This window comes from Psammomys obesus, unplaced genomic scaffold (genome assembly GCF_907164565.1).
Source record: "Psammomys obesus unplaced genomic scaffold, mPsaObe1.curated_primary_1811, whole genome shotgun sequence".
Taxonomy (NCBI): Eukaryota; Metazoa; Chordata; class Mammalia; order Rodentia; family Muridae; genus Psammomys; species Psammomys obesus.
The window spans coordinates 7,374,314-7,401,267 of NW_026596166.1; the positions used below are offsets into that span (position 1 = coordinate 7,374,314).

At 40.4% G+C, this 26,954-nt stretch overlaps 1 protein-coding gene across 1 annotated transcript in view; it reads right to left on the reverse strand.

The window, feature by feature from the left end:
• The window catches only part of Slc38a6 (solute carrier family 38 member 6), a 66,375-nt gene that overhangs the window by 28,818 nt on the left and 10,603 nt on the right, over positions 1 to 26,954 (reverse strand). Inside the window, exons 4-5 of the mRNA XM_055595469.1 lie at positions 9,504 to 9,556; positions 5,280 to 5,319 (exon numbers count right to left, since the gene is read on the reverse strand). Of these exons, the coding sequence (XP_055451444.1) occupies positions 5,280 to 5,319; positions 9,504 to 9,556 (93 nt within the window). The remainder of the gene's footprint in view (positions 1 to 5,279; positions 5,320 to 9,503; positions 9,557 to 26,954) is intronic.

Sequence of the window (26,954 nt, forward strand, 5' to 3'; positions counted from 1 at the left end):
ACACACACACACACACACACACACACACACACACACACACACACACACAATCAAAATATCTATTTTTTAAACCTTGTTATCAAACTTCAATAGAAGTCATTGCTAACACATTTTTTGAAGTCTCTTTAAAATGACATGTTAGTACTAGATTTTGTGTCAAGGCAAATGCTTGGGGAAAAGGACCCTCAAACTTCCTGTACTTTTCCTCTTTTGCAGTATTTTCTAGAATTTTGGGATAATACTAGTTAGGCTTAAACAAAACAAAACAAAACAAAACAAAACAAAACAAAACAAAACAAAAACAACCCACAAAGCTGCAGTGTCTGTCTGACCAGCAGATGGCGTTGCAGCAGCACTCCGAAGCCCAGCTCCCGAGGGACAACAGCCTGTGTCACTACCCTGTGCTCCTCCTTCACAATGCTAAGAGCAGCAAGAAAACAATTTAAATCGCCTAACATTACATCGTGGATTTGTTCAATAATGGGAATCTGAGATTTTTTTTTTGTGTGAATCATCTTGTCTGTAAGATGCAGACTCTTGCGCCATCTTAGTGCATGGGTGCCATGGTTCTCCCACACCTCACAGCCCCAAACGGAGGCGTTGATCAAGGCTGCTAAAGTCTGTGGATTGGGTGTCAGGCTGGAAAACCTGGGCCATTCTAGCCATTTCTAGACGTTTTCAGTGAAGCTAGGGTTCTCCTGACAATGCGTAGAGATTAAATTGTTGATTTTCTGTGAGGACCTGGGGAACTGAGAAAGAATATGCTGTCTGTAATGACAACACATTTCATAAAAGTAGAGCAAGTTGGTGTGCTGCTTGAAGCCACTCACCTTTCCATGTTTTGAGCTGAGCATGACATGAATTAGGAATGTTAACTGGCTTTGCTTTAATCAGGACTTTTCTTGGCTTAACTAAGATGAGTGGGGTTTTGCTGTTTGATTTCTAGTGACAGTGTTGCCTACAGAATGGTCTACCGCAGAAGTTCAATTTCATGTAAAACTTAACTCCTTTCACACTGTGGGAAGAGCGAGTAATGCAAAAGAGTAGGAACTGCGAGAACTAGCCGGCCTTCCCACTACACTTCTTAGTCCTCCTAGGAGGCAGTTTACTGAGTTCAAACCCTGTGCCAGCAAAAGCATTCAACACTGAAGTTCTGGGATGTCTCCTTTCTCCCTCTGTCCCTGCAGAAACGCCAGCAAAGGCTAGCTCTGCCCGAGGCAGGGGACATGGAGGGCGACACCTGGCAACGGCCTCTGTCAGGCTCTGAATAATCACTACTGAGAAATCAGGAGTCACAAGTGAGTAATAGTTTCTAGATGGCTCTCCACGCTCTAAAGGACAATAGTTCTAAAACCTTAAGAGTCTTAAATGTAGTAAGTGGCATTTGCAAACGTTATTGGAACGAAGCCCCCACGACACTCACTTTGGTAGGTCACACTGGGGCCCATGATAAGTGACAGTGCCTCACTTTTGTTTATGACTATGGTAAAAGAACAAACCAGGCCTTCACCAAAACACCTACAGAATAAGTAGGCAAGTGCAATTTAGAAATTTATGATCATTTTGCCCCTGGTGTTTCCTTTTAGTGTTGCGGACTGAAACAAGAAGGCAGAGATGGTTAGATATCACATAACATAGAACAAAAGGCAGGGAAAATATGGATGAAATATATTGTATAAAAAATTTCTAAATAACAAAACCATCTGAAGAAAAAGAGAAAGAGAAGCTGGGTGGAGTGGCTAACAACGTTTGCCAACTTGACAGGATCTAGAACTCCCTCGCAGACAAGCCTCTGAGGTGTTATCCTGCTTGGGTTAGCTGTGGTGGGAAGAGCCGCTTGCACGTGGACGGTGCCACTCCGTGGGACGGGTTCCTGGGGACAGAAGACTGAGCGTCCCTACTCCAGACTGTGGGCCGACCTGACAGCAGCCTCAGGTACTCCAGGCCTTCTGCCGGAGCTGTAAGCTGAAATAAACCCTTTTTCCTTTGCAGCAGCAGCATGAAAAATGCTCAGGAGGCTAAGGCAGAAAGACTAAGAGTCGGAGGCTAGCCTAGACTACACAGTAAGACTCCATCACACTCAAAGGGAGGTGGGGAGTGAAAGAGTTAAGCAGCTTTAAGACATGCCACTAACTAAAATATATAGACTCTGCCCCATTAATGCCTGAAAGAATGAACACGCCTTCCCCAAGGGCCGTGTTAGAATCCACATTTCTAGACGAGAGGAGACTCCAAGCCCAATTATCCACCAAAATTCTTAAACAAAGACAAAACTAAAGCCAAGAGAACGAGAGAGGCTCCTTGAAGCATGCGCCTACTTGAGCAAAGCCGGAAGGTGACAGAAGACGAAACGCCTTGACATCCGACCCAGAGTTCTGCTTACAAGAGTGAGCTTCAAATTCTATTGTAATGAAGGAATAATTTATTCAGATTTGGCTGAGAAAAGAAAACCTCTGGAAATATGCTTTCACTTATTACTCACAGGCGCTCAATAAATAAACTTTCAAGTAATGTGAATAAAATAATGAGGAAGTCACTCTAAATAAGCATTACCAGCTTTCCTGAACCTAGGGGACATTTAAAATGTGACAGCATCTAAGTTGCTCTTTTCAAGTTCTAAAAGAAGCAAGCAAATCAACAACCTGAAGAATGCAGGGACCTGATGATTTACATAACATCAGATCCAAGAATCTTTTCCAGAACATTCAAACAACTGGCCAAACAGTTTCATTTGAATGCTCTCAGGGACAAAGGACATTTACTTTCACTTAAAAAAAAAATTGTGTGGTGTTTTGCTTGCATATATGTCTATGCACCACGTCATGCAGCACCTGTGGAGACCAGAAGGGGGCATAACATCCTTCTGGAACTTGAGTTGCAACCAGTTGTGAGCTGCCGGGTGGGTGCTGGGAATTGAACCTGGATCCTCTAAAAGAGCAGGCGCGTTCTTAACCACTGAGCCATCGCTCCAGCTCCCAATGCTTAGATATAGAGTCCTAATCACTTAGGCCCCACTCACTCCAGAAAAATCTTCAGACTGTGTGGGTCCTGGGAGTACAAAGAAGAATGGGACATGATACCTGGGAGAACTTGGAGCACAGAAGAGAAACCATGTGGAGATAACCTCAGACTGACAGCAGCAAAGATGAAACAGCCATGTCTTGATCAGGTGAGAGGAAAAGAAACTGGGGAGCCCCGTGGCCCCTTTCTTACTGGCTTTCCCACATTGCTCTAGTAGGTATGCCAAAACAGACTGGAGCGTGCGTTGCCAGCACTACAGTACATAAAGCGAACCAATGGTCTTCTGACGTCAGGTGAAAACTATAGGAAATACAAGAGTGACGTCACACCAAGACTAAAGCTTAGATTCAAATTCCAAACTAAAAAGTCAGCATAATCACTAACAATGGTTGATTCCAATCTGAATCAAATCTTAATGGGGTCCTGCAAAAGAATTACAACTATGCAGCTAAGCAACACAAATTTCTAATTAGAAAATATTCTACTACAAATTTTGAAAGCAATTGTTCTATTAAAAAATGCCCAAAGGATGAAGTTAGTTTTCCTGGTTTCTGGAGTAAAGTATGAAGTCACTGTTTCGTGAAAATTCAACACATTAAAATGTGGACGTTTAGGATTCCATAACAACGTTCATTGATAGGAAGCTTCCCCCCCCCCACACACACACACACTACCAAAATACTCACTAAAGATACAGTTTAGTGGGCTGGAGAGATGGCTCAGAGGTTAAGAGTACTGGCTGTTCTTCCAAAGATCCTGAGTTTAATTCCCAGCAACCACATGGTGGCTCACAACCATTTATAATGAGATCTGGTGCCCTGTTCTGGTGTGCAGGTGTACATGCAGGCAGAACATTGTATAATAAATAAATAAATACAAATGCTTTTTAAAAAGATACAGTTTAGCTGAACAATACTTAGAGTGAAATAGCTCAGATCTTAATTTATAATCTTTCTTTCTGTCTCTTTCTCTCCCTTCCCTCCCTCCCTCCCTCCCTTCCTTCCTTTCCTTTTTTTCTTTTGTTTTTGAGACAGGGTTTCTCTGTGTACCCTTGGCTATCCTGGACTCACTTTGTAGACCAGCTGGCCTCGAACTCACAGAGATCTGCCTGCCTCTGCCTCCCAAATTCTAGAATTAAAGGAATGTGCCACAACTGCCTGGCTATAATGTTTCAATTGTATAAAACTATCAGATGTAAAATAAAGAATTAAATTTTCTTGTGAGTACATATCTTGTGTAAGATCCAAAGCGCACATCACTTTCCTGTGGGTTTCCCATGATTCTGACAGTGTTTCTTTAGCATTCTAGCAGGTGGTAAAAAGAAATGAAGACACTGCCCTGCTCTATGCAGTCTCTTCACAACATGCACACGATTCACAAACTTTGGAGTTTACTGTTTAATATATTTGGTCAACTCTCTATAATTAACAGTAATTTTCATTTCTATGCAGTTCTCATAATTTGAATCATTTGTAGGGTTAGTCTTTAGTCTAAACCGGAGGAAAGATAAACTTGAGAATGGCTCTTGTCCTTAGATTTATTTTAAGCCACTTGGTCATTTAAAAAAAATTTCATTCATTCATTTATTTATTTATTTATCTATTTATTTATTTATTTATTTATTTATTTATTTATTTATTTATTTATTATGTATATAATGTTCTGTCTGCATGTGTGCCTGTGCACCAGAAGAGGGCACCAGATCTCATTATAGATGGTTATGAGCCACCTCATGGCTGCTGGGAATACAAACTCAGGACCCTTTGGAAGAGCAGCCTGTGTTCTTAACCTCTGAGCCATCTCTCTAGCCCCACTTGGTCATTTCTAATGTCTCAGCTTCAAGGGGACATTGTGCACACTGACTGTTCATACAGGCCACAGGGCACTAGTCCCTGTAAGGAGGTATCTGTCAGTGGGAGTGATTGAGAGGGTGAAGGCAGACAGAAAATAGTTACAAATTGCTTTGCGGGCATTTCCTAACTGCACCCTCTCGCCACCACAACCACAGACAGCTAGAATGCACTGCAGACCCAAGAAGACTGCAATGCAGATTCAGCTAGAGCTGAAGGTACAAACATGTTTGCCAGTGCTACCAAAAAAGATCCGAGAAAGATGAGGAGGCAAATAAAGGGGACTTCTGAAGATGGCTACGTCTACAGAGACTTAGTGTCCAAGCTAGGCCTGCAGGAAGGCAAGAATCCAGGGAAACAATTACTTCCACTACCTGTATGCATACATGATCCACTTTCAATGCTTACCTCCAATATTCTGAATTATTATGCTGCCTGCCACCACCACCTATAAAAGAACAAATGTATTCAGAAAAGAGAGGGGCAAACAGTACAAAAACCCAGAATTTTATTAAAATTCAGTAAATAACACAACAAAGACAGATGCATACCTCATGACCAAAGAGATAATGGGAAGAATAAATTTTGTCATCTGTTTATATTTCAGCAGTGGTTCTCAATCTTTCTAACACTGCGACCCTTTAATACAGTTTTTCACGTTGTGGTGACCCCAAACATAAAATCATTTCCATTGCTACTTCATAACTATAATTTTGCTACTGTTATGAATCGTAATGTAACTAAATGAAGTCTTTCTTTAAAACCTCCATAATTAATAAAGATACTTCTGAGCTGGGAGCAGTGTCGTATGCCTGTAGTCCCAGGAGGCTCAGGAGGCTGAGGCAGGAGGATCTTCGTGAGTTCAAAGAGATCTACAAAGCGAGTGCCAAGAGAACTACAAAGTGACAGCCAAGGCTAAACAGAAAAACCCTGTCTAAACAAACAAACAAAAATTTCTAAAGATTTTCTTAGCAGTCATGTTTGGATAGCTAAAAAGTGCTGAAAAACTAGCCCGTGGTGATTACCAATGTCTAATAAAACAAAACAGAATCTGGAGGGTCCCGTGGCCCCTTTCTTACTGGCTTTCCCACATTGCTCTAGTAGGTATCCCAAAACAGACTGGAGCGTGCAGTACTACGATCTTCTCACCTCAGCCACATTCCCAGCCTTCGGGCATCCTAGTCTCAAAGGCTGACCTACTGCAGGAAACTCTAAGATAACAATGATCAGGTCAGGAAAATTTAGGCAAAAAGTTTCACACCCAAAAATGTGAAATAAGACAAGCCTAAAGCAGCAGGCAGTGGCAAGGACGACAGTGGCCGGAGACTCCTCCGCAGGAGTTTTTCCTTCTACCCAGGCTGTCTAGTCGACGGCGTTTGAGGAAGTGGACCCAATACAGGCAGCTCATTTAGCACTTAGTTAAGTCAGAAATTGAATTTCACACTTTCAAGGGTATAAAAGTTGAGCCGGGCAGTGGCGGTACCCACCGTTAATCCCAGTACTCAGAAGGCAGAGGTAGGTGCCAGCCTGCTCTGCAGAGCAAGTTCTACGACAACCAGCACTACACACAAACCTTGTCTTGAAAAACAAAACAAGCAAACAAAAGGAATCTAAAAGTTGGCAATAGGTTGAAAAAAAAAAAGATTGAGTTAAAAAAAAATGTATGCCCAGGACTAAGTCATCTATAGGCTCTTAATTCTGGTCTTGGATGAGACTCCTGGGCAACTGAGAAGAATGTTTAAATATTATACTCTCCCTGGGGCTTCTGGATCACTCAATACCTGGGCTGTAGCCTCCAGGAACTGTTTAGAGCTGACTGGCTTCCTTGTATCATTCAGGCCTCCATAGAATGAGCAGAGGTCACACTTGAGGCTGGCCTCTCCACGGAACTCCTAGGACAAGCACTGCCTATCTTGGAAACCCTGGCTAATGATCTGGAAATCTGGCAAGCTATCTAGAGATGCAGTTGCGCCTCAATGGAGAAAATACCTCCATAAGAACAGGCTGCAGGTAATCCTGTCAGGCATTTTCTTAATTGTGATTGATGGGGGAGGGCCCAACCCATTGTGAATAGTGCCATCACTGGGCTCGAGGTCCTGCGTCCTATAAGAAAGCAGGCTGAGCAAGCATGGGGAGAAAGCCAGTAAGCAGCACCCTCCTAGGCCTCCGCATCAGCTCCTGCCTCCAGGTTCCTGCCCTGATTTTCTTCAGTGATGGACTGTTTTCCTGGAAGTGTAAGCTTTCGTTTCTGGTATTATGTCACATTGATAGTAATTCTAATGAAGGCAGTGGTCGTGGCCACTCTGTTTTCTATAAGGCAGTTTGTATCTCAGCTTAAATGAGCTCCTGGAAATCCCGTCATTTGTGAGAAGACAGTCTGACTTGGTGTATACCACCTGCAGTGCAAATGAAACCCCCCCCCCCGGCCACACACATGAAATACCTCTATTTTCTATGATTATATTACAAATGCTCTATTTCAGTATTGGCCCCTTCTCCATTCCTTGGCTAAATATAGGTGTTTAATGTTTAGAAAGATAGAATGAATGTCTGCCTATCTATATTTTCTGTGCCTGCTACAGTGGAAGGCAATACAAACTTACCTGATAAGTAAATATACAAGTTTAAGGATAATTTTGAAAATATTCCTTAAAATTTTCAAAAATATTTCTTTGATGCTCAGAATAATATCATCCAATCACCATATTATAGCCAGAGGGAAGAAAATGGGAAGGTTTCAGACCAATTAGAGAGATGGGGAAGAAATGCAAACAAAACCTAACAAGTCCTGGCGCGGGGTAGATTCTGCCCAGTGCAGCTGCCTACTAGGACCAGGGACCCGGTAAACCATGAAGCTCAAGCCCACGTTCGGGGAAGAGACTCCATGGCCCACCTCTCCTAGACTGGAGGGATGTGCAGGGATGAGGGGCCACCGCTGCGAGCTGACGGTGGTGCCAGCGATGACGCACAGCCTAACACCTATAGGTCACGTTAAACCAACCAGGGAGCTGCCTTTCTCATCTTCCGTTGCTATTGCTGTCATGGTTATACTGTTATATAGTTATAGTGTTACAGTTGTACTGTGCCTGTTGTATGTACATGAGCGCACCACGCGTTAGGTAACGCTACTGTGTGTTAGGTAGTGTATGTGTGAAGGCCAAAGGTGACTGCAGGAGTCTTCCTCCAGCATTCTCTACCTTGTTTTTTGAGACACAGTCTCTCACTGGGCTTGGAGTCGGCTGTTTTGGTGAGACCCCTTGAATCCTCCTGTTTCTGCATTCCTCCCTCAGCACTGAGCTTACAGGACTATGTTGCCGTGCCCAGGTTTTATATGGGTGCTGGGGATCTGAACTCAGGACCTGATGCTTGCACAGCAGGCACTTTAGTCCTAACCCGGGGCACTGTCTTCCACAGACACATTTTCTTTTCTTTGGTTACACTACATGTAGGAAATAAACCGGAGACACGCTAAACATTCTGTTCTCCGGGAAGAAAATGTTCACATACTTCCTTACACTTCAGGAGTAAAGGTAACTGGGAGCAAATACAGGTTTTCCCCCATGGCAGAGCTGTCACTTCCTCTGAGACCCACTCCTTAGAAATCAGTCTAGTCTGTACAATGCGGTATCCATTTAGGTGGAAAACAAGAGAATGGAAGTGTGAGGCAACTATCCGTTAGATAGCTCATATTCAGGCGTTCTGCAGTGCGTCTATGCTTCAAGTGACAAGTACATAATGTAAGTATATGACTTGTTTGTTAACTTAAAAATAAATGCAAACAGAAGACACTAAGGCAGATTTACACTCAGAAGAAATCTTGCTTAGAACCAAAATAAATATGGGTTTAAAAGTAGCTCTTGAGATACTGAAAACAAACAAACGAACAACCAAAAAACAACCAAAACCCAAAAAAACAAAAACAGCAGCATTGTAACACTATCAGCAATTCAGCAATGTTTAACTCCTGGTAAGCTGTACGAAAAACATTCCCCTAAGCTTCAACGTTAGGAAATCTACCAAAAACAGGTGCCAAAGAGTGCCAAATAAAATCATGCATTTAATTTTATTATTCTAAGAAGGGGAACCACTATATGTAGTGCCCACAGTCCTCAGACCTGGAGCTGGTGTTGGGTGACAATGGATAACAAGTCCCTTAACAGCTTTGGGCCTTAATTTTCTCATGTGTAAACAATGAGCTAGCTAGGCAATCTTTCAGCACTGTTCAGCTCTTAAAAATACTGCCTAATTACTGTTTTCGAAAATAGCCATGCTATAATTTTAATTCTATATTGTTTTCTTCTCTTTTAAGGATTTACTCAGAGGATATGATCAAAATGAATGAAAAAACAAAAAACAAACAAACAAACAAAAAAAACCCAGAGGGTTCCCATGACCAACCACTCCGTTGTTCATCAAGTCGGCAACAAGGTTTAGAAATGAACTGGTTTACAAACATGCTTCGGGAGGGGCGCAAATTTCTCCTATTTCCCTATTCCCACCGTTCTGTCTCTACTTACTTTCATTTCCTCATAATCTCTTAAGGTCTTTCTCATATGCACATCTTTTTGAACTCGAAGCACAAGAGCAATGCTCCTTTAGGCTCTAGACACAATGAGGAGAAAGTGAACTTACCTTTCCAGGTAATCCAAATGCAAAGAGTCCAAGATCTTCATAAGACGTCACTGCTGTTATGGGAAAGCACAACTGTTACTCTACACAAACTGTTCAGGAAGGTTATTTTACTCTTCCAAGGTAGGCCTGGTGCCATTTCCAGCTTCAGCCAATCAGGACTAGCTGTAGCCTGGAGCTCTGACCTCCTGGAATTAAGGTAAAGGTAGGAAAGAGGGCTGAGGTCACTTGGTTGGTTCCTAGAAGGCCTTTGGGAATTATTTCTTTAAAATATTAATTTTCACTCCAATTGTAACCCACATGCCTAAGATTTAGATGTTTTTGTAGAAGGTCTCTTTAACAGTGATGGCTTATTCCTTTCAGAAAAATTAAAATCACCAAGGGGGCTGTGGAGACCGGCCAGTGGTTAAAAGCCCCAATTTCAGTCACAGCACCCACATGGGGGCTCACAACTATCTGTAAGCCCAGGTTCAGGAGATCTGGTGACCTCTTCCGGCCTCTGGGGGAACGTACGACGCAAAGATACGTATGCAGGCAGAACGCCCATATGCATCAAGTTTTGTCTTTAAGATTAAAAAATTCACCAAGCGTGAGGTTTAGGCCAGCCTGGTCTACAAAGCAAGTCCAGGACAGCCAAGGCTATACAGAGAAACCCCGTCTTGAACACAAAAAGTATAGAATACTACTACTACTAATAATAAATAATAATGATAAATAAAGATAAAAACACCAAGGATTCATTTTATTATGCTTCTCTAGTGTATCTCATGTTCTGATTTTGTTTCTCAAATGCACATATTAATGGTTATTTTCCATTTTAACTAAGTTTCTAATTAATTAATTGGTAAGATAACCAATACCAGCACACTAATATCATAATTAACTAAGAGCCATTTATCTACTTCTCTGACAGCTGTCAGCTGTGTAAGCCGCTAAGGGTAGGCATGTGTTAGTCTTAAATATTCTGAAATACCAAAAGGGGCAAGAGCATTCAGTGTTAGCCCTGAGGTCTAGGGGCTGGGGGTCTACCCGCCTTACACTCATGGACAGGTGACTAAACCTAGATCAGCTATACTAACTTTGGGGGGAACTGTTAAAGACGCATGCTCCATAAAGCCAGAGCCTGCCACAACAGGCAGGCATTAGCAGTCCAGGCTATACAGCCCATATTAATTCAATGGCCCAAGTTTTTGAGAACACCCTGTTTTCTTGTACCAGACTTGTGTACTTGCAGATACACGATCCAAATAGAAAATTTCACTGGCAAGAATTTCTAAACACCGGACACATAGTTCAATGAGGTACAATAGTTGTGCTTTCAGGGACATTTGCCTTTCCAAGTGCTTAGGGTGATGATAATGTGTTCACAATGGAAAAAGAACCTTCATCCTATAATTAGGGGGCACACGCTTTCCTTTTTCATGTAAAAATGTTAAATCACATTCTCATTTCCTTATGTCCAAGGATGGTTATTAAAAACAGACGAAAAGTTGAAAGGCTTGTAGAAGAGCCTCAGTATGCTCTTAACCCTGCACAGCTCTGGGCTGTGACCAGTGCTGCCGCTGTTTGTGCGGCTCTGCAGTCTTGGAAGTGCGGAAGCCCACAGCACTTACACCTTGGAGAAGCAGGCTGGAGGACACCAAGGCATGGGACAGCAATGCAAACTTCCTGTTGGTCACAGATGTGGTTCATTCCGTAAAGCCAGTTTTACTGCATCTCTTAGGACACATTTGGGCTTCCTTTCAACTGCCACTTGGGAACGAAACCAAAATCTTTTTTATAGTTTCATAATGAAGGACATTTAGGTACATAAAATAAGTATTCTAAAAATCATAGGAGGTTTTTACATACAGTAACTATGGAACCAGGAAGAAAACGGTGAGATACTGAATAATAAAAAGGTATTAACAATTAACAAAATCTTTAGTTTAATCTATTATCAAAGTTCATCAAGGGACTTGGAAACTTTTTTGAGTGATATCTCTATATTTAAGAATTACATTCTGCTAAACATAGCACACACGTACAATCTAGCACTGGACTTAGAAGACATATTTTTATATGGGCAGGCCATATATGAAGGTCACACAAGCTTAGAGAAGCTCATTCATGGTCAGGTGTGTCTTGTTTTGGGACAGCCTCTTTCTCTCAACCCTTCTGCTTCAGATCTATATTTAAAATGCCATTTAATAAACTCTAACTTGGACTCGTACTGGCTGTACAGAAATTATTTTCTGCGGTGAGGCCAGAGACCCAGTTTTACCTGAGGTGTGGCCCCACAGACATTAAGAAAACTGTGGGTGACAGCCTTGCTGCTGGCAGGATTACAGGAATGCATGCACCATTACTCTAGACTTCCATTATTGCTTAAGAAAAACAGTTCTATGCTGACAGGGTTTGTTTTTTTCTTTTTTTTTTATCACTTTATAAAAATTACCTGACCTAAATGCCTTACTATTTAAAAAAAAAAAAAACAAATTCCTGATTTTCTAATAATAAATATCCTCCCGAGTCTCTTGGACTTTTCCCCTTTAGTTATTTTCTATTCAGAGGTAATGGTAACTCATAAGCAATCACATTCATGTCTGCCATCTTTATCAGCGATTTCCACATTTATATCACATATGAGATACAGCATGTGAGTTTAAGCATATTCAATTAATTCAGTAACATTCCACAAATATGCTATACTATAATCTATATAAACTTCAGCTGAATTAAATAGAATTAAACAGAATAATTACAGTGATGAATACAATGAGATCAATTTACAGAGACTAAGTGAGAATACAACTGACAATGTAGAGACTACAGGGATATGGGCAGCAAAACTGAGTTTTTATGGTTCTTCTGCATTCCTGCGATAATGCATTTTTGTGATAATATAAGCATTTGAAGTACATTGTTTCAAAGTTTATTCTCTACCTTAAGATGACTTCTACTTAAATTATATCTCATATTTCCTATGATATATTAATCTTTCCCTTGGACTAAGTTCTTTTGGAACCAAAATTCTTCTCTTCTCATACATAAAATAGTTTAATATCTCATTAGTTCACTCACAATATCATAGATATATGAAAGGAGCATATGCACTTGTTAATTTGAACAAATCTAACATGGCAACTGAAAAATGTCACTAGACCATGTTTTAAAATGAAAATAAATTTGGGTGGTGTTAAAATGAAAGAAAGAAAGAAAGAAAGAAAGAAAGAAAGAAAGAAAGAAAGAAAGAAAGAAGGAAAGAAAGAAGGAAGGAAACATTTCTTCTAAGAACTTAAACTGATAAGGTTTTCCAGTGTTACAAATGGGACTACATCAAATATTGCTTTTCAAACTACCTATTTTGTATTTGTTTCTCAGTATGTAAGCAGACATGTGTTTACTTCATTTTTGTATTGGGTATTGGATTCAAGACTGTTTTATGCTAGATACATGCTCTACCACTGAGCCTTATTTTGTATTTAGATACAAATATTAAATGTTTATATAAATGTGGGAAATACATATTGATTGCATAGCTGGTAAATGGGAACAGCAAACGCCAATAAGAAAAAAAAATCACACTGAAAAACTCTAAAGGTAACAGGTATTTCAATATCAAATTCAGACACTAAGCATATAGTCTAAATTTTAAAAGTTAAAGTTCAAGCATTGCTAGTGCCAGAAAACACAGTGAACCAACCTAACTGCTTGGTGAGGACCATTTTAGCTTATGACACTTTTGCAATCTCCAACTTGCCCTCTGGTTCTAGTATTCCTTCAGTCTCATAAAAATATCTCTACATACCACAAAGTCCCAAACTCACAGAGGAAAAGCATGGGGCTTTTAAATGAAGACCAAATCCAGTACTGCGGCCCTAACCCTAGCTTTCCCGTCAGCATGTCTGGGTCCCTGCTCAGTTCTGCCGCTGTCATCATATCTCTTTTATGTTGCAAAAATTAGAAGCACTTTCCCCTGCCTGAGACATCATGAAGATGAGTAATGGCTCCTGGCTTTGCTTTGAGGCTTTGCTAAAATGAAATGTGAACACCGCCAGCCAAGTGCATTCTTCCACATCTCAGCATATGAACCAAAGCAGCACTTGTGAAACCGTTTTCAAGTTCCGCTCTGTCTCATGGCTGTTTCTTTAAATGCTGGTGAAAGTAAAAAACTGGACTGATGGTTGGAACACAATTTGAACAACAAACCTTAAGAATATTTAAAACATTTGACTGTAGAGCTTTTGTATTAGGAGATAAGAATAAAGCCAGGGAACTCATTAGATATTTAATCATGCCACAATTTACACTGGGAAAACAGGGCTAACCTAAATGTGCCACAAGGTGGTTAAGTAAATTATGGTAGGGATACCTAATAGAAAAATACAACCTTGAAAGCCCATTGATAACAACAAGAAAATGCCAATATTATTTTAAGTGAAAAAAAAATCCTTCAAATATAATCTATGAAGTAGACACATAAATGGTAAATAAGTCTGTAGTCATTTTTCTTTCGCTTTCTGTATTTTTGAAGAAATGGGTTGTTCAAATATGATGACTTGAGCAGCAAATGAGACAGTTTATTGTTAAGAACCGCAGTGCCAAGGGTACTGGCACAGGCCTGTGATCCCAACTACTGGGAGGCTGAGGCAGGAGCCCACTTGAGTTTGGGAATCTGAAAGCACCCGCAGCACAGCAGGACCCCAGGCTGCTTCATCATAACAAAACAGGCAATAAAGAGCTCCGCCTCCTCTACAAAACTGAGTGCTTGCAGTTAAGCTACATTTTTACTTTTTATTTTCCTACTGCTAAGTAATTTGATGCTTGATGTATTAGCAAGGAATTTTGAGGGGGTTGTTTTTTGTTTGTTTGTTGGCTCCTTCATATGTTTTACACCATTATGAAGATTTAGAAGGTGTTCCAGAGACACAAAAATACAATGTTGATAACCAGCGACAGCAGTGGCATATTCCTACAAAATAGGAATTACATTAATTATTTAATTAATGCAGTCTTCTACAAGTAGCACTTAGAGCAAACCTTTCTACTAGCTGAAGCAATAGCCAGCAGCATATTTTAGAAGTCTTTTTTTTTTTTTTTTTGCTATTAAAAGAAATCAGTGCCGTGTTTTGAAGGATTGGAGAACCTGTAAGTCGTAACCAAGTAAATGGGGAGTTTTTCCTTAATGTGCGTCAGGCCCAATATTCCCGGCTTCCATGGCAATCATTGGAAAGCTGCTTCCCATGAAACTATGGAGCATTTCCAGCTAGTTATGCCAGTGTGCTGTCCGCCTAGCATTTTTTCCTCAATGAAATAGGACAATTAATAAACTCTGGTTACAGTATGAGCCCAAGTTTCAGCAGAAGCAATATTATCTTTGGATCTGGATTGAGGGACACAAGTTATCCAAACAGCTCAACTCTCAGAAAGTTGGCCATTTGGAAAATACTCTTATTATTCTGAAATTCTTTTCTTTCTTGTGTTTTCCATCATTTTCTTCTTGCTTTTTTTTTTCCCTAACAGTGCATGAAGGGCATGACATTCTGTTCTCGAATATCCACTAATTTTGAGACTGCTTCTGATCTTTCTTAATATACATTTCAGTCTCATTGTGCCAATCATATGTGGCAGGATTAACAATCTTTACATGTACTAAAAGAAAACAATGATAAGATACTGTGGCATTCTTTTGGCTAGCAACAGAGTCAGTAATACTGCATGCAGAGGAAGGTTCTGGATTCCTAATTTACGAGTTAGCTGTGCAGTGAACAATATTTACACAGTCATAGCCTATTAACGGACACACTGGCTTTCAACTATTAAACTCAATCCATAGCTAATATGGAGAGTTTAAAAATCATTACAAAACACAAAATAAATGCTATCTACTTCAACAATGTAAGGCAGTGGTTCCCAAGCTCTGAGTTTTGTGACCTCTTTCACAATCCTTTTCTCCAAAATTATTTACATTACAGTTCATAAGAGTAGCAAAATTACTAAAGTAGCATTTGAAAAACTAACGCCTACAGGTGGCACCCAGACATGGCAAGGCATGATGGGAAACTTGGCTTCTGAACCTGTACAGGGGACAGCAAAAGGTTTATAGCAGCTGTTGCTGCTGGGTTCTCTTCTGCTTTACTCCCAGAGTAGATTTTCTTTTTTTTCTTCTTCATCTTCTTCCTGCATTCAGTTCTAAAAAGATTGGGAGGATAGCTGAAAAATCCAAAGTTTTACTCAATTCTTTTGTTTCAGAAAAGATTGCAGAGTTGGCTATGCACCTAGAGTTTGCAAGTAGAGGTTGAGGTGCTTGGAAAGTAAAAAGTGCCAGTGGAAGGAGAACAAAAGGGTTCAGGCCTGGTGTCTAAGAGTGGGAATTTCCTGAAGGATGAAACAGGAAAGAAAACTAGGCTGTAAGGCAGATTGCTGCCCTGCCCTGCCCCACAGCACCTGCATGAGGCAAGAGGCCGGGAAGAGCAGGAGGCTGTACAAGGCAAAAGGGTTAATGTGGGGCCAAATGTGCCACCAGAGGAGTTGCTTGGGGCTACATAGGTGCCATCAGCTTTCCTAGTCTTTGTGCAACCTATGCCTGCTAGTGATGGTGGTGAGGCTAATGATGAGATGTCACAATGCCCAATAAAAATGCAAGATCTAAAACATTTTAAAGAGTCTATTGTATAGTATGAAATGAATTCATCTTTCATTAAAAAAAATTAAGTAACTGCGCTATGCAAAACAAACTTATTCCCCAAGATTGGAAGGGATTGGTGTCAGCTGTGCTGGAAGCTCATCAGCACTTTCAATGGCTATTGTGGTGGAGGAATGATGCCACAAAAATAGAACAATGGAATAGAGCAGGAAGAATAAATGTTGCTAAAGAGCAATTGCTTGATGAAGGGCATTATGCTGACTTATGAGAACAAATCCGATCTGATGATATCATAATTGAACAATTCCTGTTGCAGTGTTAAGAGTGTGGGATACGGTTGAGAAGCCTGGGAAAACATGCAGCTCATTTACAAAGATAGTACAAGGCCCTGAAGAGGCCTCAACTGATTTCTTACAGAGACTGGGTTCAGCTCTAAATAGAGCCATACCAGACCCTGAGCCAGACAAGCATTGATACAGATCTTGGCGTATGAGAATGCAAATTCTGAAGTAAGAGGGTACTTAGACCATTAAAAGCATGAGCATCCCCAATAGACAATGGATAAGAGAGAGAACTGATGTTGGCTTTCAGGAGCATCATGCCAATATCATAGGACAAGCCATGGCTAGAGGTCTCAGTCATCAAAATACCCGTGCTTTAATTGCAGTGAATTTGGCCATTTACAAAGAAACAGTAAGGTTAAATAAGCTTTAGAGCTCCAAATAAGAGAAGCATTAACTCTGAGAAATTCTACTTGTGCTGGGAACAAGCAGAGTCTGGCTGCAACAGAGTACAACGGCTACCAGGGTTTTGCAGTCGCTGTGACAATGAAACATTGGTCTTGGGATTGCCACTCCAAGAGGTACATACACGGTAACATTTTGCCACTGGGAAACTTATCACCGGGAAACTTGGAGCTCCGCAGCAAACAATATGAGCAGTCTTCCGTTGGACAGCCAGTAGGTAACAGGCAGGCAGGAAAACCAAAACTAAGAACCTTGGCTGTGATGCATGCCACTGAAGACTGAGCAGCTTTGGATCTGGCTACAGATAAAACTCTTACCCTATCCCCAAGAGTTGAATCTTACAAATTAAAAGTTAACCACAGCTGTTTATGGTCCTTTGCCTTCAGGGACAGTAGGAATAATCTTGGGAAGAAGTGGATTAACGTCTAAAACATTTATTGTGCATCCAGAAACTGTAGATGGGGATTGCAAGGAAGAAATTAAAATCATAGCATAAGTAAAAAAGGAGATACAAATTAATGCAGGGAATAGAATTGCTCAACTCTGACTGTTTCCTTACATCAAGGATAAAGCCTCTCCAGCAGACAAAACAGGAACATTTGAAAGTACTGGAAAACGTGCGTTCTGGTAAACAGTGGTTAACGATCAGAAACCTAAATTAATATTACAAATGAATGGTTTTGAAATAGAAGCTTTGGTAGATACAGGAGCCAATGTCAGTATTCTTTTTCAAAAGTCTTGGATTGGCCATTTCAGAATGTTTATACACAGTTTATAGGAATTGGTAATTATCTCAAAAATGACAAAGTATATGGTGGATTAAATGTGTGGGACCAGAAGGACAAACAGGGAAATTGGGACCCTATGTGGAAACATAACCATAAATTTATGGGGAAGGATTCTTTTACAACAATGGGGTACTCAAATTAATATTCCTGCAATCCCAGAGACAGCGAATGATGAAATTAGGGGTGACATGGTAGATGCTCCTGGGGAAAATATTGATAATCAAGAAGAATCACAACTGTGCCCACTGTTTAAGCACAGGACATCACAGGGATCAAGTTTCCAAATTTGTAAGAGGGGCCACTGCTGAAATACCAATAGTCCTAACCCCTAAAATGGTTATTGAACAGACCTGTGTGGCAAAAGCAGTGGCCCATAACAAAAGAAAATTTACAGGCCCTTGAACAATTGGTACAGGAGCAGCTCGAGGCTCAACAGATAGAAGAGTCCACCAGCCCACAGAATTCCCCTATGTTTGCTGTAAAAAAAGAAATCAGGAAAATGGAGGATGAAAATGGATTTAAGAGCAGTGAATAGAGTCATTAAACCAATGGGTCCTTTACAACTTAGAATTCCTTTACCTTCTTTGTTATTTAGACCTTAGCCTATAATCATACTTGACTTAAAGGGTTGCAAAGAGATACTCCTGGAGGGTGCTTCCACAGGGACTGCTAATAGACCAACTTTATGTCACTATTATGTGCAACAGCTGTTAGAAATATTCATAAGCAGTTTCCTCGGTCTATCATTTATCATTACATGGATGACATTTTGTTGGCTGATTCTGACACAAATACTTTAGAAAAAAATGTTTAAGGAAACAAAAAGAATTCTGCCATGCTTGGGGTTATAGATTACTTCAGAAAAAATACAAAGAGAAAATTCACTCAGCTATTTGGGTTATAAAATAAGTTAACAAAAAATCCGACCACAAAAGGTACAGATTTGTAAACACCAATTGCAAACTCTTGACAATTTTCAAAAATTAACGGGAGATATTAACTGGCTGAGGCCTACAATTGGTACTTATGATTAAGTACTTATGAGTTAAGTAATTTGTTTTAAACATTACAAGAAGATTCAGATTTAAACAGTCCAAGGTGTGTAGCAGCTGAAGCAGAAAAGGTTAATTCTGGTTGAATAAAGACTGCAATATGCATATGTGAATCAAATTGATCCTAAACTTGATTGTATTTTGATCATTTTGCCTTCAATTCATTCTCATACTGGACTCATTATGCAAAGGGAAGACAGTATTATGGAATGGATGTTCTTGGCATATAAACAAAGTGAAAAAAATGAAAGACATACGTAGAAAACGTTTCTGAATTAATTATAAAAGGTAGGACAAGACTAGGTCAGTTGTCAGGAACAGACCTGAAACTGTAGTGACTCTTACTAATGCTGAGATTATATCATTACGGGTAATCAATGAAGTTCGGCAAAGAGCTTGTAGTAATTACTTGGGAGAAATTAATAACAAATATTCTAAAAGCAAATGTATATCATTTATAAAAAGAACTAATTGGATTCTTCCATGTATTGTAAAGGGAACACCAGTTCCTGAGGCACCTACATTCTATACTGATGTGAACAGGATGGGAACGGCAGGACATAAGTCAGAAAAAATAAGCAACAGTCCATCTGAAGTAGAAACTACCCAGTATATATTACTCATATTTGGTCTCATATAGGTTTGCCAGGTCCATTGGCACAAGGAAATGAAATTGTTCAAGTGCTAATGGGAAATGTGTTAGAAGCCTCAAATTTTTATGAAAAATATCATGTTAATAGTAAATGTTTAAAGAAAAAAAATTCTCTACCACGTGGCAACAAGTCAAAGAAATAATAAAAAAATGTCCTATGTGTTCTTCATTACCAAACTCCATCACCTGTTGGAAGTAACCCTAGGGGTAACAAAAGAAATAATTTTGGCAGAAGGATGTGTTTAGTTTTGCAGAATTTGGAAAACAAAGATCTGTATACCACCCCACTGACACATGCTCAGGGTTTCAATGGGCGACTGCTCTCCGCTTTGCAAAGGCTGGTTGTGTAACCACACGTTTACTGGAAGTAATTGTGGTTATGGGTACACCTGCACAAATTAAGACTGATAATGCACCCACATATGTATCCAGTAAGATGAAGCAATTCTTTAAATATTATAAAATAAAGCACATTACTGCTATACCACACAATCCTACAGGACAAGCAGCTGTAGAAAGAGCTAACTGTGCTTTAAGAGAGCTTATCAAACAAAAAAGAAGAGCAAAGACCCCTCAGGGACCGACTAAATTTGTTAACTCTAAATGTTCCCATATAATATTAGTGAAAAAGGAACACAGCAGCTGAGAGATACTGTACTATAGAAAAAACTGTACAAGTAGATCAACCCATTTATTATAAGTATGTGTTGCCAGCAGAATGAAAACCTGCAATAGTTTTGAGACGAGGACGTGGTTATGCTTAAGTATCTACAGGAAATGAAAAAAATGTGGTTACCAACAAAACTTATAAAGATTAGATTTGACCTGGGAAGACCTCCTACTAGCTGAGACATGAATGTCTTCATATTGTAAATGAATCCTATTGGCTACCTGGTCCTCATGATGCAAAAATGGACCTATAATATTACCTTTAAACGTCTGTTTATTTTCAGAGAAAAAAAAAAAAACAGATAACAATAAGAATAAAGCAAGTACCCCCGATGATCCAGCCTCACAGACTGCCTCAGTTACTGTTTCCTCAAGAATCTACATCCAGGTCAGCTTCAAAAGGGCTAGCCCAAATGATCATCCCTCAGACACTGGACAGAAAACAGGCATTGGACTGGAAACACAGAGACTAGATCGAAAATACAGAGATTGGGGGGAAAAATACAGCTAGCTTTTCAAGCACTTGGTCAATATCCTAATTTTCTAAGGGTATTGAAAGATTTTTTTTTTAACCCCAGACAGCAAGAAGTAATTTTAAGAAGACCACACCCCCATTCCCAAGAGGTGGGGTGGGTGTTTTTGATCATTTTGTGGATTATGGATTGGTCATGGTGAGGGAGGAGAAAAAGTAAAGGGTAAAATAAAAAATGTCTTTCTTTCTCCTTTCTATCTTTCTTTTTCTCTTCCCTATTCTATCTGGTATTAGGGGAAAGGGGAATAACAAAAGACAAGGGAGGATATAGGATTATAGGATAAAAGGTAGATTACTGAATCTACTAGTCTCAAATATTTTACATTGGTATAGATTATTGTATATTGATAGAAATTTAAGATTGTTTTGTTCAACTTTTGCTTAATGTATTGTACTTATGCAACTTATTTTAAAATGTGGTATAAAATTCTAGTCTTATGAAAGGTAACTATTGAAAACTGTTCAAGATGATGGGAGGTACAAGTTAGTAATTAGTCACCTATAAATAATCTTACTTGTAGTCTTGTTAGATACTAGTTTACTTAATCACAGAAACAAGCTTTATTTAGTCTCTTATATGTTTTCAAGGTTAAGCAAATAGTACATAGCTAGAAACAAGTAATGTTTGTCTATTTAGACATACTGAGATAGACAGCCAGATAGTCAGATAGGTATATGATACATAGATAGACAAACAGATAAATAGATAGATAGAAAGATAGATAGAATTATACCCTATATAATGGTAAATAGCTAGAAGGTCTTCAAACACTTCAGAGAGCTACAGAAAATGGCATTTGAAGATGTTTTAATAATAAAAGGACTTTCTGACACATAGACACACCTGTTCCGAGCAGCATCTCTAATCTACTTCAAAGAAGGTGATGGGCATCTAAGAAATAAATGTGGCCCTTGGGGGGAGGGGAAGGGAAAGATGAACTGTCGTTTACCTGCTGATAACAGGCTGGCTGTCCAAACTGTTGGCAAGCAGGACCCTGGAAAATTGACTGTCCAACTTTGCAGAGACTAGTTAGGCCAGTCCTTCAAAATTCCTACCTCACAGAAAAGCCTGTCGGGTATTCTGCATGGGTAGGCTGAAGACTGGATGCTCCACTGACACAGAGAACCCTCCAGTGACTGTCCAGGCAGTTAACTCTCTGTCATTTCTATAGTTCTGGAAGCTGTTTGCTCTGTGCTTCCTACATACTTAGGTAATATCATTTCCTTCTCAAGTTTCTAATGGGGTCGAAGACTGCATAGTCATAGTTTTACTACAGTTAAGCTTAAGACAATGATTTATGTCTAAAAAAGATGTTTTAAGGTCTAGACAGATGTTAAGGTTGATAGACACAAAATATGATAAGAAAGTGATTTAGGTACAGAACTTAGGATTCACCACGATACGATAGTAGAATACTTTTTCCAAGATTTCTAAATACAAATGAACTAGACATTGTAAATGTAATCCTTACATGATAATTCTTATAATTCTTACTATACATAGTTTATTAACGTTAGAGGGAAAAGCCATTAAAAAAAACAGAAAAGGGAGATATGTAATGGAGGTTTTAGTTTCCTTTAAAACTCAGTTATAGTATGCAAACATGTTTTTAACAAAACATGTTTGTTAAAATCCCAGATGAGGGGTATAAATATGATAGCCCAAAGGAAGAAGGCACGACAGCTTGGAGGAGGCTGATAAAGGACTGCTTGCTACATTTACTCCAGATCTTGACAACTGAGATTGGTATCACCCCAAAAAGAATTCTACAACCCTACCCAGACAGTAGAAGTAAAGAGGTCTAAATCCCCTTTTCAACTTTCTTTTTCTCCTATCTGGGGTGAGGGTGGGTGGGAAGGAGGGTATAGGCTTTAAGGACCCCCCCCCCCAAAGTAGCAATTGAAAAACTAGCACCTACAATTACAGTTATATAGTAGTAATAAAAATACTTTTATGGTGGAGGGTCACCACGCATAGGAACTGTATTAGAGGGTTGTGGCATTAGGAAGGTTGAGAGCCACTGATGTAAGAAAAGAACATGCTCTACGGAAAGGAGAGACGAGAGCTGAAAAGAACTTCCCAAGTCAGTGGAAGCAAAACTAAGGCTTTGTATATTTTGTAGTGACATGTAAAATGGATCAGTGATGAACTACTGAGTAGAAATGGAAATCCAGAGTGGGGCGGAGATCACCTGGCACACCTGAGCTGCCTTTACTGCTTACAATGAAGAGTTGACAAACAAAACAAAAAAAAACAAAACTCAATAAATAAGAGATTATAATTTAAATGTGAAAAGGCAACTGCCAAAAGAAGCAGGAAAAGAATGAAGTAGAAAGGACTCCACATACCTCATAAGCCTACATGTTCCCCACACTTATAAGCATATATTGGGTCTATAAAAATATTTATTTTAGCCAGGCATGACGGTGCACATTTTTAATCCCAGCACTTGGAAGGAAGAGACAGCTGGATTTCTGTGAAGTAGAGGCTAAGCTGGTCTACATAGTGAGTTCCAGGACAGCCAGGCTATGTAGAGAGATCCTGCCTCAAGACAACAACAAAATCCCATTTTATGTGCATGAGTGCTTTTCCTGCATATCTATCAGTGCACCATGATCATGCCTGGTGCCTGCAGAGGCCAGAATAGGGTATCAGATTCCCCTGGACTGAAGTAGCGGACTGTTGTGTGATGGTTTGAATAGGAATGGCCCCAGTAGATTCATGTGTTTGAATGCATGGCCCACAGGGAGGTGTGGCCTTGCTGGAGGAAGTGTGTCACTGTGGGGTGGGCTTTGAAGTCTCCTATGCTCAAGCTATGCCCAGTGTGGACCACAATCTCCTTCTGCTGCCTAGGGATCAAGATGTAGAGCTCTCAGCTTCTCCTCCAGCACCATGTCTGCTTGAACACTGCCATGCTTCTTGCTGTGATGATAATGGATTTCACCTCTTAAAATGTAAGCCAGCCTCAATTAAATGCTTTCCATAAAAGAGCTGCCTTGGTCATGGTGTCTCTTCAAAGAAATGAAACCTCACTAAGACACTGTTGTGCGCCACCCTGTGGGTGCTGGAAATCGAACCCAGGTCCCATCGAAGAGTCAGGGCTCTCAACCCCTGACCCTCTCTTTAGTCCCAAGCATGTAATGTTTTTGATAAAGACAACGAACAGCAGTGAGATGGTTTAGAGTTTATTCCATCCCTGGAACCCATATAAAGCTTGGAGAAGAAAACCACCTCCATGAAGTTGCTCTCTGGCCTCTATACACGTACCATGGTACACATGACCAATTCAACATACACATATACATACACACTAATGATAAAAATGAATGTTGAAGGAACTCACGTCCATTCTTCCCTACCCAAAAATAGAAAGTTTAGCTTTTGGCAAGGAAATTCTTAGCCTAACGTCAGGTAAAATGATGAATAGAGCACACACAAAACACACACACACAATCTAACCCATGGTTGTACAGCTTGGCAAGTACTTTTGGCCCATGTGGTTCTCTGTCAGATAGAGCTGTCTGTGAACTGTGGGATATTCGACAGGAACCCTGGCCTTGACACGCTGGATGCCAAGAGCACTGTGTCCATCCACCCCATCCCTGGGCACAATAACCAGGAATTTCTCAGCCATTGCCAGATGCCCTGGGGATAGAAATCACACCCAGTCAAGAAGCAGTAATAAAAAGGAAGGCAAAAGAATATTAACCCACTGAAGTACGGTCAATGAAATGACTCACTCAGTTAACTCTGACTGCATTAAACTATGCTCACGAATCTAAAACTGAAATAGAGGAAAATATAGTATGGACACCTAACTACCTTTCCTAATAAACAGATGGTTGCAGAGAGCTATGATCTGGGAAATGCGCCTTACTGTCACCTCTTTCAGTTTCAGTTCCGAGTCTCTCACAGTCCTAAATGGAATTCACTATAACCTAAAAGTGATCTCAAGCCCTACCCCCAGGATACCCGGCCCAATTCTGGGCAGAGTGAACCGAAGATGCCCAGGTGTCAGTTTCCTCAGACAATGCTATGTTGGTGTTTAACATATAAATATTCATAATCTGTTAGAAACTCATAAGGAAATCTCAAAGGTCATTTTGACTACTCGTCATTTAGCTGTTTTGATTCGAGATCCTAGTCTGTAGACCATGCTGACTTTGAACTGTTGATCCTCCTGACTCAGCCTCTGAGTGCAGGATTACAGGCACATGACCCTGTGCCTGCAGGACTATACAATTTTTGGCATGCATATTAATTTTTTACCAGGAAAATGAGATTTCTCCATAGTTCTAATACTTCCATTCAATTATCACCTATCTCCAGCTTTCATTGAATGTCCTCATGTGTCGAGGGCCTGGCAGATTCTATGAAAATGATGTCTAGTGGTTTGGATATAAACTCAGTTCCCAGGAACACAATTACCATACAAATGCAGGACTTACTCCTAACACTGCATTAGGGCTTTACCAAAAACGTGTTTCGAAGGAAAAAAAAAATCACACCAGCAACGAGTCTTTTGTTTTGGTTTGTTATTACAGTGCTGTGGCATTTTCTTACTGTAAGCAGGGTTTAGTTCACTATGCTGTAACCAATTATGACAAACTTGATGGCTTCAAAAATCAGAAAATTATTGCTTCAAGGTTTGGAAGGACACAGAACTTCAAAATCAGATTCACTGGGTCTTAATGAAGGTGGCGACTTGAGCCCCTCCTTCTGGCGAGAATCCTCTCCTAGCCTCTTCAGCCTCTGCTGGCTCCCGGATCTGTGGCCAGGTCTCTCCGATCTCTGTGGCCACACTGTGCCTTTCTCTCTTGTTCCTTCAAGACATGTGACTGAACTTAGAGCCTGCCAAGACAGTTCTCCATTTTGACATCCTGGGTCATTTCTGTCAAATGTCTTCTTTTGACATATGGCGAGACACAGGTTCCAGGGATGCAGCTGTCGACTAAAGAGCAGTGTGCAGAGTGTCAGGCAGGCAGGCAGGCTGTCGCATCTAAGGAAGTTTCCTATCAGATAGGGAACAGCATCTGGGAAATAGCTGATGTAAAAGGTGGTACTCAGGTGTGGTAGCACACTCTTAAACCACAGCAGTCAGGAGGCAGAGAGCCAGGGAATATTCCTAAAAGACTATGCTGAAAGGGATCTTAACCTAGCAGACACAAAAGCATATCCTGTGCATTGTACATAATGTACCCCAAATAGCTTACCACTATTAGTGAATAAAGTACATATTTAGCACACTAGAGCTCATATCATTTGTTCATGTACTCGTCTCTCAGGCTAGACAGAGTTTTTCAGGGAAGGAACTGATTATTTCTGTATACCTAAGAGATAAAAGGCTATTGAAGGAATGAACTTCTACCCTCTTGTCAGGTCTAAGACCAGTCTACCCACAGATACCCCAAAGACCACACCTTCAAAACTGATATTATTTTTAATTTTGAGCCACCTCTGCCTTCTGTGTTCCATTAATAACGCTGCTATTAGCCAAGCAGCCTAGACCAGAGCTCCTTCACCTCCAGTCTTCACTGTCACATGAATATCTTTCCTCTTTTGACTCTACACACTGCTCAGCCCATCTCTATCCCTGTTGCTGCCTTGATCATCCCTATTTTATTCCTAAGACTGCTGTGCTGACCTAACCTCTCATCTACTCAAGTTCTGATGGCAGACATTGGAGCTAGCCACCCTGCAAAAGACCCCGAGTGCAGGGCTGGCAGCACGCTGTGCTTTTGTGGCGCTTAGACCTCCTGCATGGCTGCTGTCCTGGGAGTTTCCTTTTCTTCTCTCCTGGATATCTCATTTCTGTTACTCCTGAACTGGGCAGCGTATCCCTACTATTCCACGGCTCATTACATAGGTATATTGAGGGATTGTTTCTTAGGCCTTGCATGTATGAAACGTCATTACTGAAACTTCACATTTCCACTGAGTTTTGGCTGGGTATGGACTTCTATTTTAGAATCATTTTTTCCCCCAAGAATTGCAAAAAGACTGGTCTACAGCCCACTTTACGGCTCTGTGAAGACTTGTGCTGCTATGGCATTGACTTTAACCTCCTTGTTTGTGTGTGTGAGGCGTGCAGATGTACTCACACCTGTATGTGGTGCACGGGCTCCGTGTGGAAGGCTGAGTGAGATGTGTATCCTCTACCACTCTCTGCCTTGCTCCGTGGAGGCAGCTTCAGGTGGAACCCTGAGCTTAGGCTTCTTGGAAAGGCTGGCAGTCACAGCCACTGCAGGACACCCAGCTTGTCACGTGGGTGGTGTGAGCCGAGCCTTCCTAACAAGCACTTCTAACCAAAAGTCATTTCCCCAGTACTCTTGGTGTTTTTCTGTTTGTTTCTTCTGTGTACGTTTTTTAATGATTTATTTATTTTA